Source organism: Aulonocara stuartgranti, assembly GCF_965226115.1.
Source record: "Aulonocara stuartgranti genome assembly, chromosome: 18".
Lineage (NCBI taxonomy): Eukaryota > Metazoa > Chordata > Actinopteri > Cichliformes > Cichlidae > Aulonocara > Aulonocara stuartgranti.
Genome location: NC_138954.1, coordinates 26,770,983 through 26,794,578, shown reverse-complemented (window position 1 = coordinate 26,794,578; position 23,596 = coordinate 26,770,983). Strand labels below are relative to the sequence as shown.

Here is a 23,596-nt window from a genome sequence, read left to right as displayed (position 1 = left end):
GTTCTGTTTCAGTGCCACATGGTTGAGGACCTTCTCCCCTGCTTTGACAGGTCTGCACAGATTAGCTCCAATGCCAGGAAATGTGTTTCGTATTTGATTCAGATCACTTTATTAAATTCATGCATATAATCAGGGCTTTGCGTTGTTTTGTTGTTGTTGTTGTTGTTTTTATTTTTAATGCCGCTGATTATTGCAAATCTTTATACACTGGTGCTTCTGTAAAAATCAATCGGAAATTTCTGTATCTATCACAGTATGAGATATTTTAGCTAGTGATAAAAAAAAATAAAGCTCAGGTTTGAACACCGCAGCAGCAATAGTAGAACAAAAAAAAAACAGTTTTCCTCATGGTAAACTATAGAAAGTCATTGACTTATTGTCATCATACGGCACTTTTAACAAATGAACATTGTGAAAACAATATGATGACTTAGTAGATATCCACTGAAAACGTGGTGATTAATCACAACAGCACTGCCTGTTGTAATAAGAGGGCCAAACCATGAACAAGGGAGGGAAAAGGACTTTTCTAGATTTCATTATCCAGAGACCAGATGTCCCCTGCTAGGGAGTTGGCACAGGTCTGAATGGTCCAGGTCGCCTGGGCAAACTGGTTGCGGAACAGCTCGGCGTCTGCGTCGGGGTCGGCAGTCGTCAAAGAGTCGAGGTGGTTGGTCAGAGCTTTGAGGGTGTGGGGACCGGAGCCCAGCAGGATGTGACGGAAGGGGCTGTCTATCGGAGAAACGTAGGGTGACAGGAAGTTCCTTTCCACCTATAGCAAGAAGACGGACATCATGAAAGAGCTGGATAAAAACCAACGTTATCAACAAATTTATTGGACAGTCCCGTCCTTTGAAAAGCAGAAAGCAGACACTGAAGACTACCTACATCAACTATTACACTTGACTGTGATTAAAATGTGATGCATCCCATTTAATATACGATCCAAAGGTAGCTAAACCATCACTAAAGTTGTAATTTCAGCTCATCAAAAGCAGAGGTGGCAGCTTGTGAAATCAACTAAACTTGATAGACTGAGTTTTTTCCCCCTTACCGTCATGATGCGGTCATTGATCACGCGGCACATCTCGATGTCCTCCAGGTCACTGTTCTGGATGTCGGCTGCCAGCGCGCTAGAGGCACGGCTGTAGGAGCCAGAGGCCATGATCAACCACCGCACTGTCAGAGCTTTGGGCAACAGCTGGGGCTGCATCTGCAAGCACACAAACATGCAGGGATGACTTTTCTCCCACAAACTCGAGTTAGTAAGCTGGACATTCAAGACCTGACCACAGCTTTGTCTTCTATGATGAGAGGAGTAACCAGGCAAAACAAACTGATTCAAAACTGATCATATTTAAGTTGAGTGATGAAAAACACGACAACAGTCAAGTTGCTCCTGATTTCTGCAGCCCTGCTCTCAACAAGGTAAATACTATCTTCATTTACAAGGACACTGGTGAGCACTCACCCTCTGAACAGCCTTGACCTTCCCATTAATCTGAACCACGTGGCTGCGTATGAGCTGGTTGTACTTCTTCAGGTCCATCTGCAGCAGGTGGTCATGGACCAGCCTCAGTGCTATGTGACCTGCAAACTGGCCCGCTCTCACAGCCAGCTGAGGAACCTGGCTGGCTGTGACAGAGTTCAGGTTTTCTCGGGTGTCCAGGTTTGTGCCAAAGTGCGGGTAGTCCTGAGGAGGCACACAGGATGTTTTAAGAATTACTCTCAGATCTACAAAGTTGGCATTAGTTAAAAGAGTTCAGAAACTATTTAAGAACTTGTAGTACAGAAGAATTCACTTACTGAACTTCCAGAGTGGAATCTGAAAGCGACTGAGGGAATGCCGGAGAAGGCGAGGAAAGGATACGCAGCACTGTCCATCCTCAGAGGCTCCAGACTTCAAAATCAAACGCAAAAAAGAAGAGTGAGAATGACAGCCTACTTTCAAACAAGAAGGCTGTGATAATCATCACTGGCTATACTTTGTTATCTTTAATTAGACGGACTCACATAGCAGACTCCCAGTTGTTCTTTCCAAACTGAGAAAGAAGAGACTTGTCCTTGTCATAGTTCACCTAAGAAGAAAACAAATACTTTGATTAAACTCTTGTTTTATTTTACAAATAAAACTGACCAACAGAATTATTTCTGCAGAAGAGATCAGCTGTGGAGTTACCTCTTTCAGAGCGTTTTGGACCAGGCTGTGCAGCAACGGGCTGGCTGCTACTTTAAACCCATTCTGACCTAGAATAACAAGACCACTAATATTTAGTTATCCTCAAACATAAGCAGTGTTGGTCAAGTTACTTGAAAAAAGTAATCAGTAACTAATTACTGATTACTTCCCCAAAAAAATAATCCCGTTACTTTACTGATTACTTATTTTCAAAAGTAATTAATTACTTAGTTACTTTTTAAAAACACGATTTACAACCTGAATAGGTGATAAAGCAATAGATCTTTCAGCCCAATTCTACTTTTTCTGCATAATTCATCATACAAAATGTAATCAAATGGAAAAGTCTCTTTTTAAAACTTGTTTTATTAGTTTTAATCTTTTAACTTTATGCATCAAGCAAAAATTTAATTATATGCACCATTCTCTGACTGGAAGAAATTTCTTTAATATTTAAACCTATTTTCTGCACATTCCAGCTTCATGAGTACAAGAAGTCTGCATCCATGGCAACCAATACCTGTCACAATGCCGTCCAGGTTGATGTAGGTGAATGCTTTCATGCTCAGAGAGGACAGATAACCCTGGAACAAAGAAATATCCAATATATGAATGAGACTGAGCACAATCACTAATAATTATCCTCCTCAGAATAAGTCTATTCATTTACGTCTTCTTTAATGGGCATTTGTTTTTGGTCTACATCTTTTGACTTATTTGAGCTATCCTAAAAAGAAATCCTGATGTACGAAGTAGAAAACATCCTGGGCTTTCCATTGATATCTCATGCATTTTGGGGGGGGGTCTCTTTTAGCACCAAAGATGAAGGAAATCGCAAAAAAAGTACAATGAGAAGATTTATTTTTGTTGAGTAAAAGAAAAATGCAGCTAATCTGAACCTTTGCCATGCACTTCTTACCTCCAACCACTCGGTGGCGCCAACACTCCCATACTCTCCCGCACTCCAGCTCGCAAACACAATACTCCTCCTCGGTTTGAATCCATCTATCAAAGTGGAAACACAATTAATCAAACTCATGAAGCCAGCATGTTCTTTAGCTGCTCAGTATCTGACGTGAAGTGTACGTCCAGGATCATTTTATTTGGAAATTAAAAACCAAACATCAGCTACCGATAGGTGCTCACCGTTCTCCACCATGTCAGAGATGGAACGCGCCAGCTCTACGAGGACGCTGGTGCCCACGGTTGATGCTCCAAAGCCCGGGCCCCACGCATCCCTCTGGGCCCCAATGACCACGTATCGATCTGCAGACGGTCACAGGACATTCATCACTCGCATCGTTTCCATATTTCCTGATCACAGGATCTCTCTCATTATTCATCTTTGCTGTACCTGCATCCACAAAGCCTTTGATGACCCCAAAGAAATTATTTATCCTTTTCTCAGTAAGGACATTGTTGACTTCCACAGTAATAACATCGCTCTCATCTCCGAGTCTATTGATGCTCCCCCAACCATTTGGCTGAGGTCTACCCCCGAGCTGCCTGTGGGATGCAGACAAACATCAACCCTTTATTGATGCCCTGTTTATTACAAGCTTCAACCATCTTTCTGATACCAGTATGATGTTTGTGAGTCTTACCTCAGAATGTTCATTCCCATGCCCATTGTGATAGTCTGAGCCAAAATATTTGGCAGGCCTGAAGACTGCACAGGTGGAAACTGGGTGTGGTTGAAGGAGGGGAAGCCTGGGGTGTAGGGATCCCCAGAGCCCATGTGGACCTGTGGGAATCAGACAGATGAAAAGATGATCTTTGAGTGGATCATGACATCTTTTCAAAGGTAGCTTTAATCAAACTAAACACATGAACCCCATTATTATTGTGGTTATCATTTAGATTATTGCACTGGTAGAGGAAGCGCAACTACTTCCTCTTATGAACAGTGCTAGGTTTAAATGCACTTCACAACATGTGTATTGTCGACATGTCAAACATCTGTCCTCTCATTTCATATTTAAACAACAGTCTTCACCTTTCCTTCAGTGTACTCATCTGAGTATTTTCCCAGGTGATTTACACCTGAGGAGTAAAAACTGTCTTCACTCACATGTCCAAAGAGTGGAGTGCTCTCGCCGATCGAGTAATCAGCAGGGTCTGGGTAGATCAGCACAGCAGAGGCGTTCACTTTGGCTGCATTGGCTACCTATAAGCAGAGAAACAAGGGAATGGGAAGCTAAGATCACCAACAGTAAAATTATTCGAATGAATCACATAATATAAAACGAAGTTTCATGGTAAAAAGGGGAAACGCGAGTCTTTGTTTACATAATTTCTTCTGCGATGAATAAAGTATGATTCTGATTCAGTTGGGGAGAAAGAGGATGAGATGGAGATGACAAAGGAGAATGCAGTGATGGAGGAGGCAGATGAAGGAAAGGAGGAGAAAGATTATGAGAAAAGTATGAAAATATAAATCTGCAGATCTTAAAAGGTCATATAGTTCGGAAGGTCTCGCCTGTACAGAAACACACACACGAAAATTCTAATGGAATTCTACTGAAGGTTAAGAACAGAGGACATCTACAAATATTGACAAGTACCACAGGGAATAAAGTCCTGTTCAAATGATGTTCCACCTTATTTTGAAACCACCCACCTTCTCAGCAAAGCTGATCCTTCCAGCTCTGACCAGCATCACCCTGTTATTCATGTCGATGTTCATGTCCTTTAACTGCCTCAGGTCATCTTCCTGTCCATAATGGGCATACAGCACTGCACCCTGGAGCCATCAGAAACAGAAATGTCACTGCAAGTGTCACTGTACATTTGTCCTACTCATAATTTAGCCTTCTGATTACCCTTGCTGTTCCACTGGCGCTGTAGGACAGGAAACCCGTTGGACGTTCCTCTGATCCGTTCTTGAAAACTATTCTGTTGTATCCAGATGCTGGGGGGTCCTGAACCTTGACAAAGTGCTCATCAGTCCAGGTCTTCATGCCGTACTCCTTAAACTTTGTTATCACCTTGTTCCCCAGATCTTCATCACCAGGAGAACCAGCCCGGTGGTTGCTACTGGTCAGCTGACTGTGACAGGGAAAACAAAAACGGGTTACTTACTGTTAAAACTACAACACACATAACAAAATGTGTGCAGTGCATGGAGCTTCTATTCACCCAAGGACAGCGTCCATACTGGATGTAGTCAGTTTTTCAGCAAGAAGCTTTTTCACATCATCCCAGTCCATGAGGGGAGCAGCACCGGTCTCATGGGCGACAGAAACGTCTTCATAACGGAGAGCAGAGGGTGCACAGGTGGGAGCCAAATCCTTATTCCGATGGACCAGGTAGCCAATCAAATAGCCTGAAAGTGGCAGTGATTCCAGATAAGGGATGGGAACAGATCAACTGAATTAAGTGACTCAACTGACTACAAAACCACAGCTTCCTCTTTTAACTTGCTTTCTTACCGAAGATGAAGACGAGGATGATAGCAGCTGCTATGAAGCAGAGGACTTTGGGTGTACATCTACATTTTTGAGGGACGTATTGTTTGCGGCTTGACTTGTGATTGAGGTGATCTCCAACCTCAAACGGCTCATTTATGCCAGATGACTCTATAATCTCCACATGCCTGGTGTCATCTTCCATATTCTGGGTAGGTTGAATCATGTGTAGAAGTGTGGTTTACTGTTAAACTGACAAAAACAAAAAATCATGGTAATCAGAATATATCACTTCTGTATTTTCCAAACGACATCATAAGTCATTAGACCAGCTTTTGATTTCCCACGCTGTGAAAAAAGTAATTTTCCTTCTTCATAAACATGCCTCTAACAAATAACTCATCATTTAAATGCATTTTTGCTGTGTTAAAATCAGATGACAGGCTCTCAAAAACTATGAACACAGGAAAGCTGTCTCCTTTCACTTTCACAATCATCTACTCTTTCTAGCCCTACTTTCACCTTCCCAGTCTTTTTCTTGAGGTAACTTGTCTCTTAACCTGCATATATTTCCTGTGTGCTCAAAACACATCACAGATAATGATGTATGAGAAAACCATCCAAAAAAATATTTGCTTGAATAGTGAAAATAAAGCAGAAAGATTATTCAATTCAATTTGATATAAAACAGCATCATATCAACAATTTGTCAAACAGTCTCCTCAAGAGTTAATAAACTGAACTTACTATTTGAGATTCCCGAGAGCCTAAAAAAGGTGGATGGTCACCGTCTTTGGTGGCAAAAAGAAAGTGGGGATCTGCTTCCTGATTTGTTGTATATTAAAAGAGGAGGTGGTGGGCAGGGAAGGACCTTTTTACTCTTTCTGTTCTCCAGAATTGCAAAAAGCTCCATTTCAGTTTTTACCGAAATGAAACTTGTCTTTCAGGTTTTTAATCTCCTTAGTCAAGTTTAACTGTAGATTAATAGTTATCAGACACTGCGTGTAACTAGAATTGGCCAGGAATCTAAACAAGACGGGCTAAAATACACATTCAGGGGAAATTACCCAGCAAACAACAGAATTACCAGTAAAGTGTTTTTGTTCATTTGTAGACTTTGTCTTAGTGAACTTCACTGAAACCCTGACATTGTCTCCCTGCTCACAATGATTTGCGGTATGACTGCAAAAGGTGAACCATAGAGGGAAGAATGCTGGTGTCGTTTCCATGTAGAATAAGGATCTAGCGAGAGCGTAACAAAGTAAGAAATATAAATCAGATAACTGCTGTGGGGGGATTAAATTTCCATATAATGGCATTCAGAATTTCAGGTAAAAAAAAAGGTCAGATTTCAAACTGCTATTATTTTTGAAATAATTTGATATTAATTGAGTAACACTGTGAAGGTGTATACTTTTCACTTAAAGTAAAATTAAAAACCAGATTGACCTAATATTGAATGAGTAAGACGGTGAGAGTGTGTGCTGTTGATCTAAAGTGAAATGAGTCCGTGGAAACACGAGGTTTCCTTATAATGGCATTCTGAATGTGAAGAAAAAACTGCACTTATGACATTTCAGCAGACTTTTAATTTGAAATTCAACAACAAAGTGATGTGATACTGACTGGGTAACACTGTTATGGTGTAAACTTGACCTAAAGTGAAATTAGTCTGTATGCTTGTAATGGCTGTACATGCATTTTAAAAGACGGACCATTTTCTTCTACTTATCCAATTCAGGGTCGCAGGGGGCTGGAGCCTATCGCTGCTGTCATGGGGTGAGAGGCAGGTTACACCCTGGAAAGGTCAAGGATTAGGGCCACTCACTTTTTTTCTCAGTGAATTCTGAAAAACCTCAGAAATGCCAAGAAATGTCAGAATTGTGAGATTAGTGTGAGAATTCTGACTTTTTGTTTTCAGAATAGTGAAAAGAAAAAACAAAGTTTTCTTCAGCTCTAACCGTCTTCAATGGTACTGGGTACATTCTCAAATGCTTATTTTTTCTCAGGACATTTGAGGCCACCAAACACTCGTTGATAATCTCCTAATCAGAGAATGGGCTGCAGTTTTTGGTCATTTTATCCAGCTCTATCCTGGGACATAGACTTGAGTAAATTAATGCATAAAGTCTGTTTTTTGTTCAAACTCTGCTTTCTGCATCTCTGTTGTTTTTCATGCAAGTTGTGCATTGGCTGGCACACAAGTAGGTAGGTCAATCACCAAAAGCAGTGGCCTTAAAAAACAGAGCTACAAAGTTTTTCTGGAATTTCCCTTAAAAAAGTAAATAAACAAAAATAAAATGGAAAAAAAGAATTTTACAAAAAAAACCAAACAGTGAGTTGGTACACTTCTTTAATAAAAAGGTAAGGAACAACCAAAGTGTCGCACATGGCCTGGGGTCAGCACAACGCACAGGCAGGCTTTTTCCAACTGATTGGCTGCTGCTTACAGACAAAAAGGTTTAACAGCAGGTGGTGGGGCTGCTGTGTAGCTAAGCTGCTGCTCTCAGTGACATCATACAGAGCCAAAAGTAGAGCCTCTGCTGACAATCAGAGGTGGGTAGAGCAGCCAAAAATTGTACTCCAGTAAAAGTAGCACTACCTTAACATAGTTTTATTCAAGTAAAAGTAAAAAGCAGCCATCCAAGAAATTACTCATGTAAGAGTAAAACGGTATTTATTTAAAAAAAGGCTACTTGAATATTGAGTAACTGATCATAACATCTGATTTAATATAAAAAAAAAAATTAGATAATCAGACAAGAACAACGTTTAAAATACCAAAATTTGCACTAAAGACAGAAAAAGAAATGTATATAAATAACATGATTACAAAACAATAAATCTAAGAAGAAACACTTTTCCAAATCATTATTAAACGAATATTTACAGAAGGTAATATAAATATATTGTCAGGATGAGGTCGTGGACGAAAGAAGGAGGACCCAAATGCTGGACTCACAGGTAGGTGAAGATTGGTGTTTTATTGTCAACGGAGTGAACAAACAGAACAGAAGTAGGAAACGGCTGGCCGGCTGGACGACTGACTGAATGGATGAATGAAAGACTGACTGACAACTGACCGGCTGACCTGACGGAACTGAACAGAGGACAACCTAACAGCGGCGAGAACAACATCACAATAACATCAATGACACGACATTGGACTGGTTGAACTGAGGGACATAAATACACAGGCTGAGTGATGAGAGATTAGAACCTGGTGAGTACACAGCTGAACATAATGACCTAATGATAAACGGGAAGAGGACGGAACATAATGCACATGGACCAAGGCTAACACAATAAAACAGGAGGTGAAGCAGACAGAATATAAACAGTGAACATGAACTAAGAATACTGGGTCAAAGACCCAGAAACCCTGACATATATGGTGTTGCTTTGCCTCTCCAAATGGCACAACAGGCTCAGCAGATAGAATAACATTAAAACAACAAACCTTATGTACAAACAAGAAGTGTCATTTCAACATAAACTGTAGGTTTGTGTCTGTGTCTCATGCATTTTTGGTTAAAACATGTTTATTATTCCTTTACTGAAGTTATTCACACTGAGTAGAATGGCCAGAATTATTTCTCAAGAGTAGTGATACTTCATAATAATATTACTCAAGTAAAACTACTCAAAAAGTTACTTTTTGGAAAAAAGTAAATGTAATTGGTTACTACCCACCTCTGATAAGACAAGAGAAACCCTCATTGGGGGAGTTAGAGACTGAAGAGGACGCCAGATGACCACGAGAACCATGATCACCAGCACCATTAAGCAAGGCACCGAATAATGAAAAAGGTCACTGGTAGTTTTGTTTTAAGAACTAAAGCAATAAGCTAATGTACAATACAGTGCCAAATTTTATTAGTAGCCTAACAAACAAGACAAAGTGTCCATGTTATTGAGAATGAATAATGAAACTAAGACTCCAATAGCTGTGATTGTTTATTGCAGCAATGAAACAAAACAACTGAAATAAAGCAAAGCAAATGTGCGCACAGTTTGAGAGAAAGGAAAAAGAACAAAGAAAAGAAAACCACGCACAATAATAATCGAGCATTTTCAAACATTCTTTAACAAGGGTTACATTTTCCCCCTTTGATCCAAAACTCATCTGCTAATTCTTACAAGCCAGTGCTGAAAATGGAGTTGCAATTTCTAGAACCTGCCTCATTATAAACCAACAGGATTAAGGTAAAAATCCCTCAAATGACGAATGGTTAATGCATCATGTTAACAAGTTTGATGAACTACAATCAGTCAGATGGGTTTTGGACAGAATCCTGCTTTCAGTCATTTGAAATGGACTCGCATCCATTTGTTTTCTGTCTAGCAACTCTGTTTTAACACCAGTTTGATTCTTAGAGAAACAGGAAAAAAAATAAAATAAACTGAACCCTGATACATGAAAACGAAACAATCCAAGTATTCGTCAGCTCAGAAACAAAAGAAGAGGCACAAGGAAATCTCAGTGAATTCATCAAAGGAGAAGGTACAATGAACTTTAATTCATTAGACTAACTCCATAACACAGAGTGGGGGCTGATTATGGAGACACGCTGTTGTAACCACATTACACATTTGTGCTTTCCTTAAAGCAAAGACACCTTCCATATGCAAAGAAAAGACCAGAGCAGACCAGCGTTCGCTTCAAAACAGACCGTCTCGCTAAAAACAAGCACATCAGCTGCTTGGCCTCACTAATGACACAGACACTGATCTGTGATCAGGTGCTCTGGGTGCCAACCTGCCTGTCTAGAGAGAAACGCTGAAGAAGTCAGCTTGGAACGCCAGATGGGATTGCAAAGATGCAAACGTGTGCGATGTGTAGCTTTGTACTGTATATACACATTATGGGAAACACTGTCCCCGATAATAAAAAACATCCACCCCTACAGTGAAATATGGAGGGCACTGCCTCCGATACGGCACACACTGGTAGGCAAAAACTACCTTCTGTTTTTCACATTATGGAAATCACTGCTCCCGATAATGCCATCAAGATGAGAAGTGTACATGCACCAAAGGACAGGTACGGGTAAATATTGTCAGGTGTGATGTGTGAGCTGGCATTGCTCAGAGACCAGTTCAGTGTCAGTTGACAGAGGGGAAAGAAAAACTGTTGTGTACCAGCTGTCGGTGCACATGTACACTTCTTTTAGCAGATGCTGCTTTTGTCATTTCGACAGTATAACTGTCATAATTATGGAAGACACTGCCCCCGATAATTATACTTTTTTTATATAAAACGTGAATAAAAACTATTTATAGTGAACCCTGCCACTGATAAATAAATAACACAATAAATAAACATACGGTTTCTGTTTCAGTGCCACATGGTTGAGGACCTTTTCCCCTGCTTTGACAGGTCTGCACAGATTAGCTCCAAAGCCAAAAAATGTGTTTCGTATTTGATTCAGACCATTTTTTAAAAAATTCAATTCTTGCATATAATTAAAACTTTTCCCCATTTAAAGTAGCCGATTATTCCAAATCTGTGTGCACTGTTGCTGCTGCATGCTGTAAATCAATCTGCACTTCTTTCAGCAGCTGCATCTATTTTCTGACTTGAGTTGTGTAGCAGAATCAGCACAGTATGGGATATTTTAGCTACCAATAGAAACCAGCTCAGGTTTGAACACCAAGCCGCAGCAGCAGTAGCAGAAATACCAGCAGTTTGCCTCGTGGTAAACAAATACAAAGTCATTAGCTTATTGTTATCATACTGCGGTCTAAAGATCTGAGCTGGCAAACACAGTCTTTACTGTGATTCTGACCTGATACTGTTCTGGAATTAAAGAAAAAAAAATCCAACTCATTCAGAGGTAACACCAATTTAAAGTAGTACTTCCACATAACATTTGTTGACATTACTAGCACCATGTGATTTAAGACTGTGATAACTAAATACCACATGTTCAAATTCAAGATTCTTAGAGGGTTAAGTCCTTTTAAGGCAGAAGGCTTACAAACCACTTTGCAACATGTTTGGCTTTAAGAGAATTTTAGATAAAAGGAAAATGAACATTGTGGAAATGATATGATGACTTTGTAGATATCTGCTGAAAACGTGGTGATTAATCACAACAGCACTGCCTGTTGTAATAAGAGGGCCAAACCATGAACAAGGGAGGGAAAAGGACTTTTCTAGATTTCATTATCCAGAGACCAGATGTCCCCTGCTAGGGAGTTGGCACAGGTCTGAATGGTCCAGGTCGCCTGGGCAAACTGGTTGCGGAACAGCTCGGCGTCTGCGTCGGGGTCGGCAGTCGTCAAAGAGTCGAGGTGGTTGGTCAGAGCTTTGAGGGTGTGGTTACCAGAGCCCAGCAGGATGTGACGGAAGGGGCTGTCTCTGGGAGAAACGTAGGGTGACAGGAAGTTCCTTTCCACCTATAGCAAGAAGACGGACATCATGAAAGAGCTGGATAAAAACCAACGTTATCAACAAATTTATTGGACAGTCCCGTCCTTTGAAAAGCAGAAAGCAGACACTGAAGACTACCTACATCAACTATTACACTTGACTGTGATTAAAATGTGATGTATCCCATTTAATATACGATCCAAAGGTAGCTAAACCAACACTAAAGTTGTAATTTCAGCTCATCAAAAGCAGAGGTGGCAGCTTGTGAAATCAACTAAACTTGATGGGCTGAGTTTTTTCCCCTTACCGTCATGATGCGGTCATTGATCACGCGGCACATCTCGATGTCCTCCAGGTCGCTGTTCTGGATGTCGGCTGCCAGCGCGCTAGAGGCACGGCTGTAGGAGCCAGAGGCCATGATCAACCACCGCACTGTCAGAGCTTTGGGCAACAGCTGGGGCTGCATCTGCAAGCACACAAACATGCAGGGATGACTTTTCTCCCACAAACTCAAGTTAGTAAGCTGGACATTCAAGACCTGACCACAGCTTTGTCTTCTATGATGAGAGGAGTAACCAGGCAAAACAAACTGATTCAAAACTGATCATTTAAGTTGAGTGATGAAAAACACGACAACAGTCAAGTTGCTCCTGATTTCTGCAGCCCTGCTCTCAACAAGGTAAATACTATCTTCTTTTACAAGGACACTGGTGAACACTCACCCTCTGAACAGCCTTGACCTTCCCATTAATCTGAACCACGTGGCTGCGTATGAGCTGGTTGTACTTCTTGAGGTCCATCTGCAGCAGGTGGTCATGGACCAGCCTCAGCGCTATGTGACCTGCAAACTGGCCCGCTCTCACAGCCAGCTGAGGAACCTGGCTGGCTGTGACAGAGTTCAGGTTTTCTCGGGTGTCCAGGTTTGTGCTAAAGTGCGGGTAGTCCTGAGGAGGCACACAGGATGTTTTAAGAATTACTCTCAGATCTACAAAGTTGGCATTAGTTAAAAGAGTTCAGAAACTATTTAAGAACTTGTAGTACAGAAGAATTCACTTACTGAACTTCCAGAGTGGAATCTGAAAGCGACTGAGGGAATGCCGGAGAAGGCGAGGAAAGGATACGCAGCACTGTCCATCCTCAGAGGCTCCAGACTTCAAAATCAAACGCAAAAAAGAAGAGTGAGAATGACAGCCTACTTACAAACAAGAAGGCTGTGATAATCATCACTGGCTATACTTTGTTATCTTTAATTAGACGGACTCACATAGCAGACTCCCAGTTGTTCTTTCCAAACTGAGAAAGAAGAGACTTGTCCTTGTCATAGTTCACCTAAGAAGAAAACAAATACTTTGATTAAACTCTTGTTTTATTTTACAAATAAAACTGACCAACAGAATTATTTCTGCAGAAGAGATCAGCTGTGGAGTTACCTCTTTCAGAGCGTTTTGGACCAGGCTGTGCAGCAACGGGCTGGCTGCTACTTTAAACCCATTCTGACCTAGAATAACAAGACCACTAATATTTAGTTATCCTGAAACATAAGTGATGCTTTTTGCATGTGTATGTAAAAGTTTGACATTAAACAGCTTCATGGGTAAATGGTAAATGGCCTGTATTTGTATAGCACTTTACTAGTCCCCAAGAACCCCAAAGCGCTTCACATATTCAGTCATCCACCCATTCACACACTGGTGATGGCAAGCTACATTGTAGCCACAGCCACCCTGGGGCGCACTGACAGAGGCGAGGCTGCCAGACACTGGCGCCACCGGGCCCTCTGACCACCACCAGTAGGCAACGGGTGAAGTGTCTTGCCCAAGGACACAACGACCGAGACTGTCCAAGCCAGGGCTCAAACCGGCAACCTTCCAATTACAAGGCGAACTCCCAACTCTTGAGCCACAATCGCCCCAGGGGTACAAGAAGTCTGCATCCATGGAAGTAAATACCTGTCACAATGCCGTCCAGGTTGATGTAGGTGAATGCTTTCATGCTCAGAGAGGACAGATAACCCTGGAACAAAGAAATATCCAATATATGAATGAGACTGAGCACAATCACTAATAATTATCCTCCTCAGAATAAGTCTATTCATTTACGTCTTCTTTAATGGGCATTTGTTTTTGGTCTACATCTTTTGACTTATTTGAGCTATCCTATAAAATCCTGATGTACGAAGTAGAAAACATCCTGGGCTTTCCATTGATATCTCATGCATTTGGGGGGGGGGGGGGTGTCTCTTTTAGCACCAAAGATGAAGGAAATCGCAAAAAAAGTACAATGAGAAGATTTATTTTTGCTGAGTAAAAGAAAAATGCAGCTAATCTGAACCTTTGCCATGCACTTCTTACCTCCAACCACTCGGTGGCGCCAACACTCCCATACTCTCCCGCACTCCAGCTCGCAAACACAATACTCCTCCTCGGTTTGAATCCACCTATCAAAGTGGAAACACAATTAATCAAACTCATGAAGCCAGCATGTTCTTTAGCTGCTCAGTATCTGACGTGAAGTGTACGTCCAGGAACATTTTATTTGGAAATTAAAAACCAAACATCAGCTGCCGACAGGTGCTCACCGTTCTCCACCATGTCAGAGATGGAACGCGCCAGCTCGACGAGGACGCTGGTGCCCACGCTTGATGCTGCAAAGCCCGGGCCCCACGCATCCCTCTGGGCCCCAATGACCACGTATCGATCTGCAGACGGTCACAGGACATTCATCACTCGCATCGTTTCCATATTTCCTGATCACAGGATCTCTCTCATTACTCATCTTTGCTGTACCTGCATCCACAAAGCCTTTGATGACCCCAAAGACATTATTTATCCTTTTCTCAGTAAGGACATTGTTGACTTCCACAGTAATAACATCGCTCTCATCTCCGAGTCTATTGATGCTCCCCCAACCATTTGGCTGAGTTCTACCCCCGAGCTGCCTGTGGGATGCAGACAAACATCAACCCTTTATTGATGCCCTGTTTATTACAAGCTTCAACCATCTTTCTGATACCAGTATGATGTTTGTGAGTCTTACCTCAGAATGTTCATTCCCATGCCTGTTGTGATAGTCTGAGCCAAAATATTTGGCAGGCCTGAAGACTGCACAGGTGGAAACTGGGTGTGGTTGAAGGAGGGGAAGCCTGGGGTGTAGGGATCCCCAGAGCCCATGTGGACCTGTGGGAATCAGACAGATGAAAAGATGATCTTTGAGTGGATCATGACATCTTTTCAAAGGTAGCTTTAATCAAACTAAACACATGAACCCCATTATTATTGTGGTTATCATTTAGATTACTGCACTGGTAGAGGAAGCGCAACTACTTCCTCTTATGAACAGTGCTAGGTTTAAATGCACTTCACAACATGTGTATTGTCAACATGTCGAAAATCTGAGTGTATTTTCCCAGGTGATTTACACCTGAGGAGTAAAAATTGTCTTCACTCACATGTCCAAAGAGTGGAGTGCTCTCGCCGATCGAGTAATCAGCAGGGTCTGGGTAGATCAGCACAGCAGAGGCGTTCACTTTGGCTGCATTGGCTACCTATAAGCAGAGAAACAAGGGAATGGGAAGCTAAGATCACCAACAGTAAAATTATTCGAATGAATCACATAATATAAAATGAAGTTTCATGGTAAAAGGGGAAATGCGAGTCTTTGTTTACATAATTTCTTCTGCGATTAATAAAGTATGATTCTGATTCAGTTGGGGAGAAAGAGGATGAGATGGAGATGACAAAGGAGAATGCAGTGATGGAGGAGGCAGATGAAGGAAAGGAGGAGAAAGATTATGAGAAAAGTATGAAAATATAAATCTGCAGATCTTAAAAGGTCATATAGTTCGGAAGGTCTCGCCTGTACAGAAACACACACACGAAAATTCTAATGGAATTCTACTGAAGGTTAAGAACAGAGGACATCTACAAATATTGACAAGTACCACAGGGAATAAAGTCCTGTTCAAATGATGTTCCACCTTATTTTGAAACCACCCACCTTCTCAGCAAAGCTGATCCTTCCAGCTCTGACCAGCATCACCCTGTTATTCATGTCGATGTTCATGTCCTTTAACTGCCTCAAGTCATCTTCCTGTCCATAATGGGCATACAGCACTGCACCCTGGAGCCATCAGAAACAGAAATGTCACTGCAAGTGTCACTGTACATTTCTCCTACTCATAATTTAGCCTTCTGATTACCCTTGCTGTTCCACTGGCGCTGTAGGACAGGAAACCCGTTGGACGTTCCTCTGATCCGTTCTTGAAAACTATTCTGTTGTATCCAGATGCTGGGGGGTCCTGAACCTTGACAAAGTGCTCATCAGTCCAGGTCTTCATGCCGTACTCCTTAAACTTTGTTATCACCTTGTTCCCCAGATCTTCATCACCAGGAGAACCAGCCCGGTGGTTGCTACTGGTCAGCTGACTGTGACAGGGAAAACAAAAACGGGTTACTTACTGTTAAAAATACAACACACATAACAAAATGTGTGCAGTGCTGCAGTGCATGGAGCTTCTATTCACCCAAGGACAGCGTCCATACTGGATGTAGTCAGTTTTTCAGCAAGAAGCTTTTTCACATCATCCCAGTCCATGAGGGGAACAGCACCGGTCTCATGGGCGACAGAAACGTCTTCATAACGGAGAGCAGAGGTTGCACAGGTGGGAGCCAAATCCTTATTCCGATGGACCAGGTAGCCAATCAAATAGCCTGAAAGTGGCAGTGATTCCAGATAAGGGATGGGAACAGATCAACTGAATTAAGTGGTGCAAGCCAAACCCTGACTGAAGTGCCTTACTCAGATGACAACTCAAAGCTAAGCCATGTTTTTCCAGATAAAATGACACATGGTAAGTCCCCTCACCACACCCACACACGGGAAAATTATGTTAAAATAGCTGTCGGACAGTGAACTTCCACTTTTTCACAAGTAACACACAATCCAACGGGACAGATCCCCAAAGAACCACTCAAGTTATTGTGCACTAAATTAAAGAGAGTTTCTTCCTTCCTCCCTCTCTTACCGATGATGAAGATGAGGAAGATTGTAGCTGCCATAAAGCAGAGGTTCTTGGGTGTACGTCCAAACTTTTGAGCCACATAGGGTGTGCGATTTGAGTTGTGATTCAGGTGGCCACCAACGCCATTTCCCCCAGTCTCCTCATCTATTTCAGATGACAGCTTCATCTCCACCTGACTGTTGTCACCCTCCATATTCTGGGTCAAGTTGAATCGTGTGTAGGAGTGGGGCTCCCCATTAAACTATCACAAATAGAAAAAGGGTAAGCAGATTAAATTATTTCAGTAACTCCCAAAGAACAGCAGTGGTTTGATTTCAGGATCTTTGCTTGGACTTACAAGAGGTAAAAGGTTTTTGCTTTTTTATGACCGAACAGAGATTTGACTGAAGAATAGTTCTAGATCTCAATTTATAATAAGTGCTTTACAAACCCAAAGATCAGCTAACTGGTGGACTTTCCAGTTTCAGTGTGGCTAGCCAAACAAGAGGAACCACTCACTAATTAAAACAAAACTTAATTATGCAATTTAACAGTTTAACATTTCAATGCATTTCTGAATATGAAACAATTGCATTTATCAAGTTCTTCCTGTGTTTGTTCCCAAAATAGAATAAAAATTAAATTCTGGTCATGCAAGTTCTCATTTTTGCAATAACAGTCATTTCAGGTGTGGAAATGATGATGTCCCGTTTAGGATGAAAGCTTAAAGCAAAGCCTGTTATTGTTGGGTTTACACTTATACTTACAATCTTGGATATTGTTGACCTTGCTTGGTCCATTGTTGCTTCTCAGAATTCTAAAAAGATAAGGAAGAAGAAAATAAGTTAAACATTGCAGAGTTGGTGAATGCAGCCACAACTGAATCTATAAAGGGTAATGAACCAACCCTCTTCTTCACGTAGTGTGCGGCTTGAATTCTTTGTGCTTCAATTTCAGTTCCCTTACAGTGCGAGCAGTGTGTTACAGTTTTACTTGTGATGTCCAAACAATACATCCCCACCTCTTGTCTAAACATCCACAGGGCTTCCTATCTTACTAACTAGAAAAACAGTGCCGTTTCAAGGCACAAAAGGCCAGTGTCCGTCAAAAAACACCATCTGAGACCCCTGCAAACTCCAACTGAATGCAAGACCACTGATTTCCCACAAAATCGTATGCCAAACAAAGCAAGGTGTCAATTTAACAAAGCCAACAAGGTTCAAAATACAAGTTCTCTACATACAATCTTAAATACTGGAATTCTCAGCATGATAAAGAAGGACCTAAAAGCATAGCTTTTTGTCTTGCTATGCTTTACAAGGTAAAAAAAACTGACCAAAATGTAACTGAACAGCTTTAAAATCCAAGAAGTGGAGTTCCTCTTCATAGGAACCACATGCAGACAATGTGAAACAATGCTGCAACATTCATACTGCAATCACAATTTCAGGGGAAGTTTCCCAACCATCAGCACACAAAGGATATTTGTTGATAAGCTATGTCCACATTACAGAAACATTTTGAATACACACATTTTGATTGCTTAACATTAACATTTTTTCCTGTATCAGAACAGGCCTTTGTGGGATTTGCTTATTTAAAAAATATATTTAAACAAATAAATAAATAAATAAAAATTGATGGCTCAACATCTCTTCCATTAGCTGTGCCCTCAAGAACAAAAAGACCAAGCCATCTCAAATCTTGTCTCATCAAGAGTGGATCATTTTACTGTGTGAAAAGTTTAGAATCACAGGGTTAAATCACTATCACGGTCACTGAACTTTGGCCTGATTAAAAACACTGAAAACATTGTTTTGTTGACGCCGACTTGAAATCCACATGGTCCGAGAGTTGGCATACAAATAAATTGTGCAGTCGCGGGTTGATGCATTCTGTAATGGTATGGAAGTGTTTAATAATATAATGTGTGCTGTTCACACAAATCAGGAGAAATCCTATAATTATCCTTAGGACCGATTTGCAGCTACAGATGGGAGCTCGAGATGTCTAACTGGACAGTGCGTGTGGAAGGTCTGTGTGGGCAAATGCCAAGGGGACAAACAGGCGGGCGGGCAGGCTCGGTCTAATTTGCAGCAGAAGAACACGACCTTAATAGACTTCGATGGCAAGCTTCCAAGACAGAATAGATAAAAAGCTTAATATTTCCACAAAGCAAATGAAAGCACAGACAAGTTGGAACCTGCCCTCAGTCAAGTTGTTCAGGAAACACTTTTTTTGTCTATTCTCAGCACTATGAGGTAACTTTAGAGCATGGCTTGGCAGGACTACCTAGACAACCTTCAGGGTAATAAACCAGAACCACACTGAAAAGCAGTAAAATCAGCTCTAAAAAGGACAACAAATGAGCAGCCTTATATTTTTCTTGCTCACAACTTTAAGTGTGACTGATGTGAGCTTTAGAAAGTAGAACTAGGCAAGGATTAGTCACCGTGTAAAGCTAATTGATCTCTAAGGTGGGTAGAGCCGTGTCTACAGCCGTACATACCAAGCATACCGGTTCTGAGCTAAGCCGATCCTTTAATCAGATTAGCTACTCTTTGAGACTTGGAAACATATGGATATTAATATTAAATAGAAATCAAGAATTCATATGTTCAATTTCAACAGCACTTTACTAAAAACAAGCGTTTTCACATCACAGGAGAAGCCCACTTCTGTACATCAGTTGCTGAACCATAACTATAGCCAAAAGGCACAAGCTGCATCACCGTTGAAGAGGTTTTTGAACATGTGTGTGTGCCCAAGAGATAGTGTGTGTGTGTCCCACCCTTCTGAGAAGGATACTGGCAGGCATGGTCCTCCACCCCCCCCCACACACACACACACCAAGCTGTAACAGGAGATATTTGCCCCCTGTGAGCCCATGATCAAGGTTATTAAAACAAGATCTGGAACAGCGAGCCACTCTCACCAGTTATTTTGTGTTTTTCCACAAAATACAACACAGCATTTTGTCTCTTTTTACAAGTTTATCTTCCCAAAAAACATTCAAGCTGTCAGACACAGCTCCTTATCGAGTATGCCTCAAGTTCAACCTTCAAGGACTGCACAGTCCTGCAAAATATTGAAATGTCACTGTCAGGGTCAGAGAGGTGGAGTACAGTCTGGCTCTACAAATGCAACTTCCTCGTACAGAGTTCAGAACTGAACAAAACCCTTTGTCTGAAAAAAAAACTGTTGCTTCATCATGAGGCACAATCTGGCAACAAGAACAGAGCTGTTGTAAAGATGAGGGTGATTGAGAAGGACAAAAAGCTTGGAACACACCAATGTTTTACACAATAACTGAACCAGTCACTCTCATTCACCAGATTAACCGACCATTTTAAAATTACTAGCCACTGCCACCTTAAATCTGACATAAGCATAACAACAGTCATTATGGGAATTAAAGCCCTCCTCCTGTGTGTCAAGGGCTCTTTATGCAACTTGTCTGTTTATGTGTATTCAGCTTCCAAAAGAAAAGAAAAAAAATCCCAACAGTTATCTAGTACTGGATCATTACTTAAAGCACAATTAGTTCATAAAATAATGTAATTACCACAATGCACTTGCACTACACCCCCTATGTTAATTACACATCCAAATACCACACAATTAGGTGGAAACCTCACCCAAGCACAGAGTTAACCTTAGCTGAAATAAAACCAGCATGTGAGAAACTTACCTGACCATTCACCAATGTACAGGAAATGACGCGCTTTATAGTTTAGACTGTATATATTGAAATATAGCTAAATGTTGCTTCCTAAGAGGAAAAGAACAACATGTGAGGTAAGCGGTGTATAGGAGTTATTGTAGAGTAGCAGATCATGTGATAGTCACACTGGGGGAAAAGCAGGGCAAGCAAATCCTTTTTTTAAGAAGTATTTTTAAACAGCAGGAAATTCTGAATTCAAACCATCAGAAGCGACACTGGATGACCTTGAATTTACTAAACAGAGATTTCAGGAGAGTTTTGTTTCCTGTTCACTTTCACTATTGTGGGTTCTACTCTAATACCGCAGCGTGTGTCTCTTCGGCACAATTTAGCCCTCTATACCTATATAACAGTACTACAGAGTACTGTCGGCAGTATTATATTAAAACTGCACCCATTAAGACAATGACAGCTCGCAGTTTACAGGGCTGTCAAGTTCACCCACTGCTGCTCCGAGAACTCATCCACAGCGAGAGCCAGCTTCACGTGTTTTATGTGAGACAATTTGTCACCTTTATTTAGACCAGCGAGTTAGATTATCTGAGAAGTTCCTGAAAATCTCCCAACCACGTGCATCTTCATTATCCTATATTTAGCTTGTGTGACAAGGTCAATGAGAAGGCTCGACACTGGCCCGGTTACCTCCACGTTACAGGAACGGGTCGTTACGAGGACCTGGCGTTAGCTTACACCGGAACAATACTCCGCAATGCTGGCTGAACGTGACAACCGGCCTGCTTCATTATGGCGCCCTGCAAGCAGCAGCGTGTAGCTCGCGAGACAAAGTGACAGGTGACGTTCGCGAAGACACCGGCTACCTACGTGCACGTGCTCGGATACGGAGCTAGCAAATTTGCTCAAAGTTTGACACATCAGTAAACTGAATATGAGATATAAAAACATTTTAATACATCGCACTCTGAGGAAAGCGAAAGATGGCCATGTGCCATCTGCATCGAGTCTTATTTAGTTTAACTACAATAAGCTTTAACACTTCCCCAGCTCGACTTGAAATAGTGTAGCTAGGCCTTCATTTTTTTTTTTTTTTTTACTGTTATCGTTTCTTTTCTTTCAAAGCTCACCTTCTCCCCAGCACAACCCAACCTGAGTGACCTTCTGCTGTGTAACACGCGGTTCCTTCTTCGGTCGGCGCTCTTCCACCCTCCAGCCAGGAATTACGCTGCACTCACCAACTACCCCGCTTATTATTGGCCGTGCAGGATCTACGCACGCGTGACGTCAACACAGCGGAAACGTCAAAGCGCCCATTTTTCTTTTTTGCAGCCTTTATTACCGTCAAATCGAACTATGAGCCAGTATAAAGCAAGGTATGGACATCAAAGAGGCAGTAGGTGTTGTGAAACAGAGAAGGAAAGGGGGCAATAAAGAACGACAGGACGGCAATAAGCTCGCTTTTTCTTTAATTTGTGACGAAATCTTCATCGTAAAGTATTGCTCTATTTCTTTCACAAAAAGTAGACGTTTTTTCTGACAAATGTACATTTGTGCATGTGGTACTTGGAAGCGTCTTTGTCACAACAATCAATGCAGCCAAATTAAACATTTTTACTATAAAGCAACAAAATGACATAAAATAGTATCAACTATTAAAAAAGAAGGGGAAAAACAACAATATGTAAATGACAAGACCAAAATAGAGGGACAAGGAGATTATTCGCAGAACATGAAATTTGCTGTTCTGCTTCAATTTGCTTTTGTTTACACAAAAAGTATTTGGATAAAATCTATGGATCAGCTTAACTAAAATTTCAATGTGTGTTCATTGTTTTTATTAAGGTCAAAAATGCCACAAATGTGAGGATGGAATATACAGCATGTTTCTTCCTAAAAGAAAGGTAAAAGGAAAGAGAGGAGGATTTGCACTGCATGGCATATGAATAATGCCAGATTCTTTCTGCAAATACCAGCTGGTTCTGAAGGTATTCATCATGCAGTTGTGTTTATATATTTATAAGTATGAGGAGGCACTAACAAAGAATAACCTATTGTAGATGAGGGATTATGTGGTATAATAAAGCAACCAATCTTTAACTTAAACTAAAATGTTCCAAATCACACAAAACAGAAATGCATACAGATGGAAGAAGGCCTCTGTCAGTGATGGAGACTACTTATTTGATAAAATATTTCTAGAAGCTAATGAACATAACCAAGTATGTGTGTATGTGTGTTTGATAACTCACAATATTAAAGTTGTCAAAGAAGACTAATAATATTCTTCCAAGCTTCTCCATCTTTACTTGTACGTTTAAAGTGCAAATTATGGAAGATGCAAACTTTTACTGAAATCCAATCCTGAATTCTGCTGGATAAGCTTTTTTTATAATAGCTTCAGCTTTTTTTTTTTTTAAGAATCATAGTGTGCTGCGCTGTGGCCTTGTACCATATCTACCCTTCAAAATTATAGTTTATAAAGTCTAGAATGAATATTATAACCAGAAAATTAGAAATTACCATTTATATCTATGTAAGTAAATATACTTTTAAAATGTCCTAATAAAATATTATAACTGTACTTTTTTCCCTCTGGTATTTTTAGTATTTTGGTTGTGTTTAAAACCACAGTCTACCTCGGATGACCTTTCCAGATAAATCGTGGCTTTTCTTCCATCAACTGAAACCTTGAAATGAGGAACAGCAGACATGATAGCGGTCAGGACTGTTTTTTTTGTGTTTTTTTTTATCTGTGTGTGTGTGTGTTTGGGGGGGGGGGGGGTGTCATACACCCACAGTCCAAAAACAGTGTTGTCTTTGTGCTGCAGCTGTGAAAATGTCTAGAAGAAGACAAGACGTGAAGGTCCATTGACTGTGGTCAGTGTCTGAAGTTTTCCCATTTCTGCTTTTCATTCCCACACAGCACAGAAGTAAAGACAATGCTTTATATTCAGAA

General features: G+C 41.0%; 2 protein-coding genes across 3 annotated transcripts; both read right to left on the bottom strand.

Moving 5' to 3' along the window:
* Positions 1 to 187: 187 nt before the first annotated feature.
* LOC309694071 (transferrin receptor protein 1-like) lies at positions 188 to 6,409 on the bottom strand. Of its 2 annotated transcripts, XM_082513812.1 has the most exons (17): positions 6,334 to 6,409; positions 5,611 to 5,838; positions 5,318 to 5,504; positions 5,002 to 5,227; positions 4,800 to 4,922; positions 4,251 to 4,346; positions 3,784 to 3,923; positions 3,534 to 3,685; positions 3,326 to 3,445; positions 3,099 to 3,184; positions 2,700 to 2,763; positions 2,180 to 2,247; positions 2,014 to 2,078; positions 1,807 to 1,900; positions 1,472 to 1,693; positions 1,055 to 1,213; positions 188 to 772 (listed from the first exon to the last, which is right to left on the bottom strand). In XM_082513812.1, the coding sequence occupies exons 2-17, from the start codon at positions 5,810 to 5,812 to the stop codon at positions 530 to 532; spliced, it is 2,247 nt and encodes a 748-aa protein (XP_082369938.1). In that variant the 5' UTR covers positions 5,813 to 5,838; positions 6,334 to 6,409; the 3' UTR covers positions 188 to 529. The 2 variants fall into 2 exon arrangements, with proteins under 2 accessions (XP_082369938.1, XP_082369939.1); XM_082513813.1 differs by lacking the exon at positions 6,334 to 6,409 and having other exon boundaries at positions 5,611 to 5,794.
* A 3,121-nt stretch (positions 6,410 to 9,530) lies between these two features.
* LOC309694069 (transferrin receptor protein 1-like) lies at positions 9,531 to 21,886 on the bottom strand. The gene is made up of 18 exons (XM_082513810.1): positions 21,768 to 21,886; positions 17,729 to 17,778; positions 16,986 to 17,223; positions 16,485 to 16,671; positions 16,161 to 16,386; positions 15,959 to 16,081; positions 15,411 to 15,506; positions 14,999 to 15,138; positions 14,749 to 14,900; positions 14,541 to 14,660; positions 14,314 to 14,399; positions 13,912 to 13,975; positions 13,393 to 13,460; positions 13,227 to 13,291; positions 13,020 to 13,113; positions 12,685 to 12,906; positions 12,270 to 12,428; positions 9,531 to 11,988 (listed from the first exon to the last, which is right to left on the bottom strand). Exons 2-18 carry the CDS (start codon positions 17,759 to 17,761, stop codon positions 11,746 to 11,748), a joined length of 2,316 nt encoding a protein of 771 aa, XP_082369936.1. The 5' UTR covers positions 17,762 to 17,778; positions 21,768 to 21,886; the 3' UTR covers positions 9,531 to 11,745.
* Between the last annotated feature and the right edge of the window lie 1,710 nt (positions 21,887 to 23,596).

Coding starts and splice junctions, on each gene's coding strand:
- LOC309694071 (XM_082513812.1), bottom strand. CDS start 5,812: ATGATTCAACCTACCCAGAATATGGAAGATGACACCAGGCATGTGGAG. Junction 3,924..4,250: donor GCACTCCACTCTTTGGACAT/GTGAGTGAAGAC, acceptor TGATTCCCACAG/GTCCACATGGGCTCTGGGGA. Junction 773..1,054: donor TCAATGACCGCATCATGACG/GTAAGGGGGAAA, acceptor TTCTTGCTATAG/GTGGAAAGGAACTTCCTGTC.
- LOC309694069 (XM_082513810.1), bottom strand. CDS start 17,761: ATGGACCAAGCAAGGTCAACAATATCCAAGATT. Junction 14,400..14,540: donor CTCTGACATGGTGGAGAACG/GTGAGCACCTGT, acceptor CCACTTTGATAG/GTGGATTCAAACCGAGGAGG. Junction 13,114..13,226: donor AACAACTGGGAGTCTGCTAT/GTGAGTCCGTCT, acceptor TTGATTTTGAAG/TCTGGAGCCTCTGAGGATGG.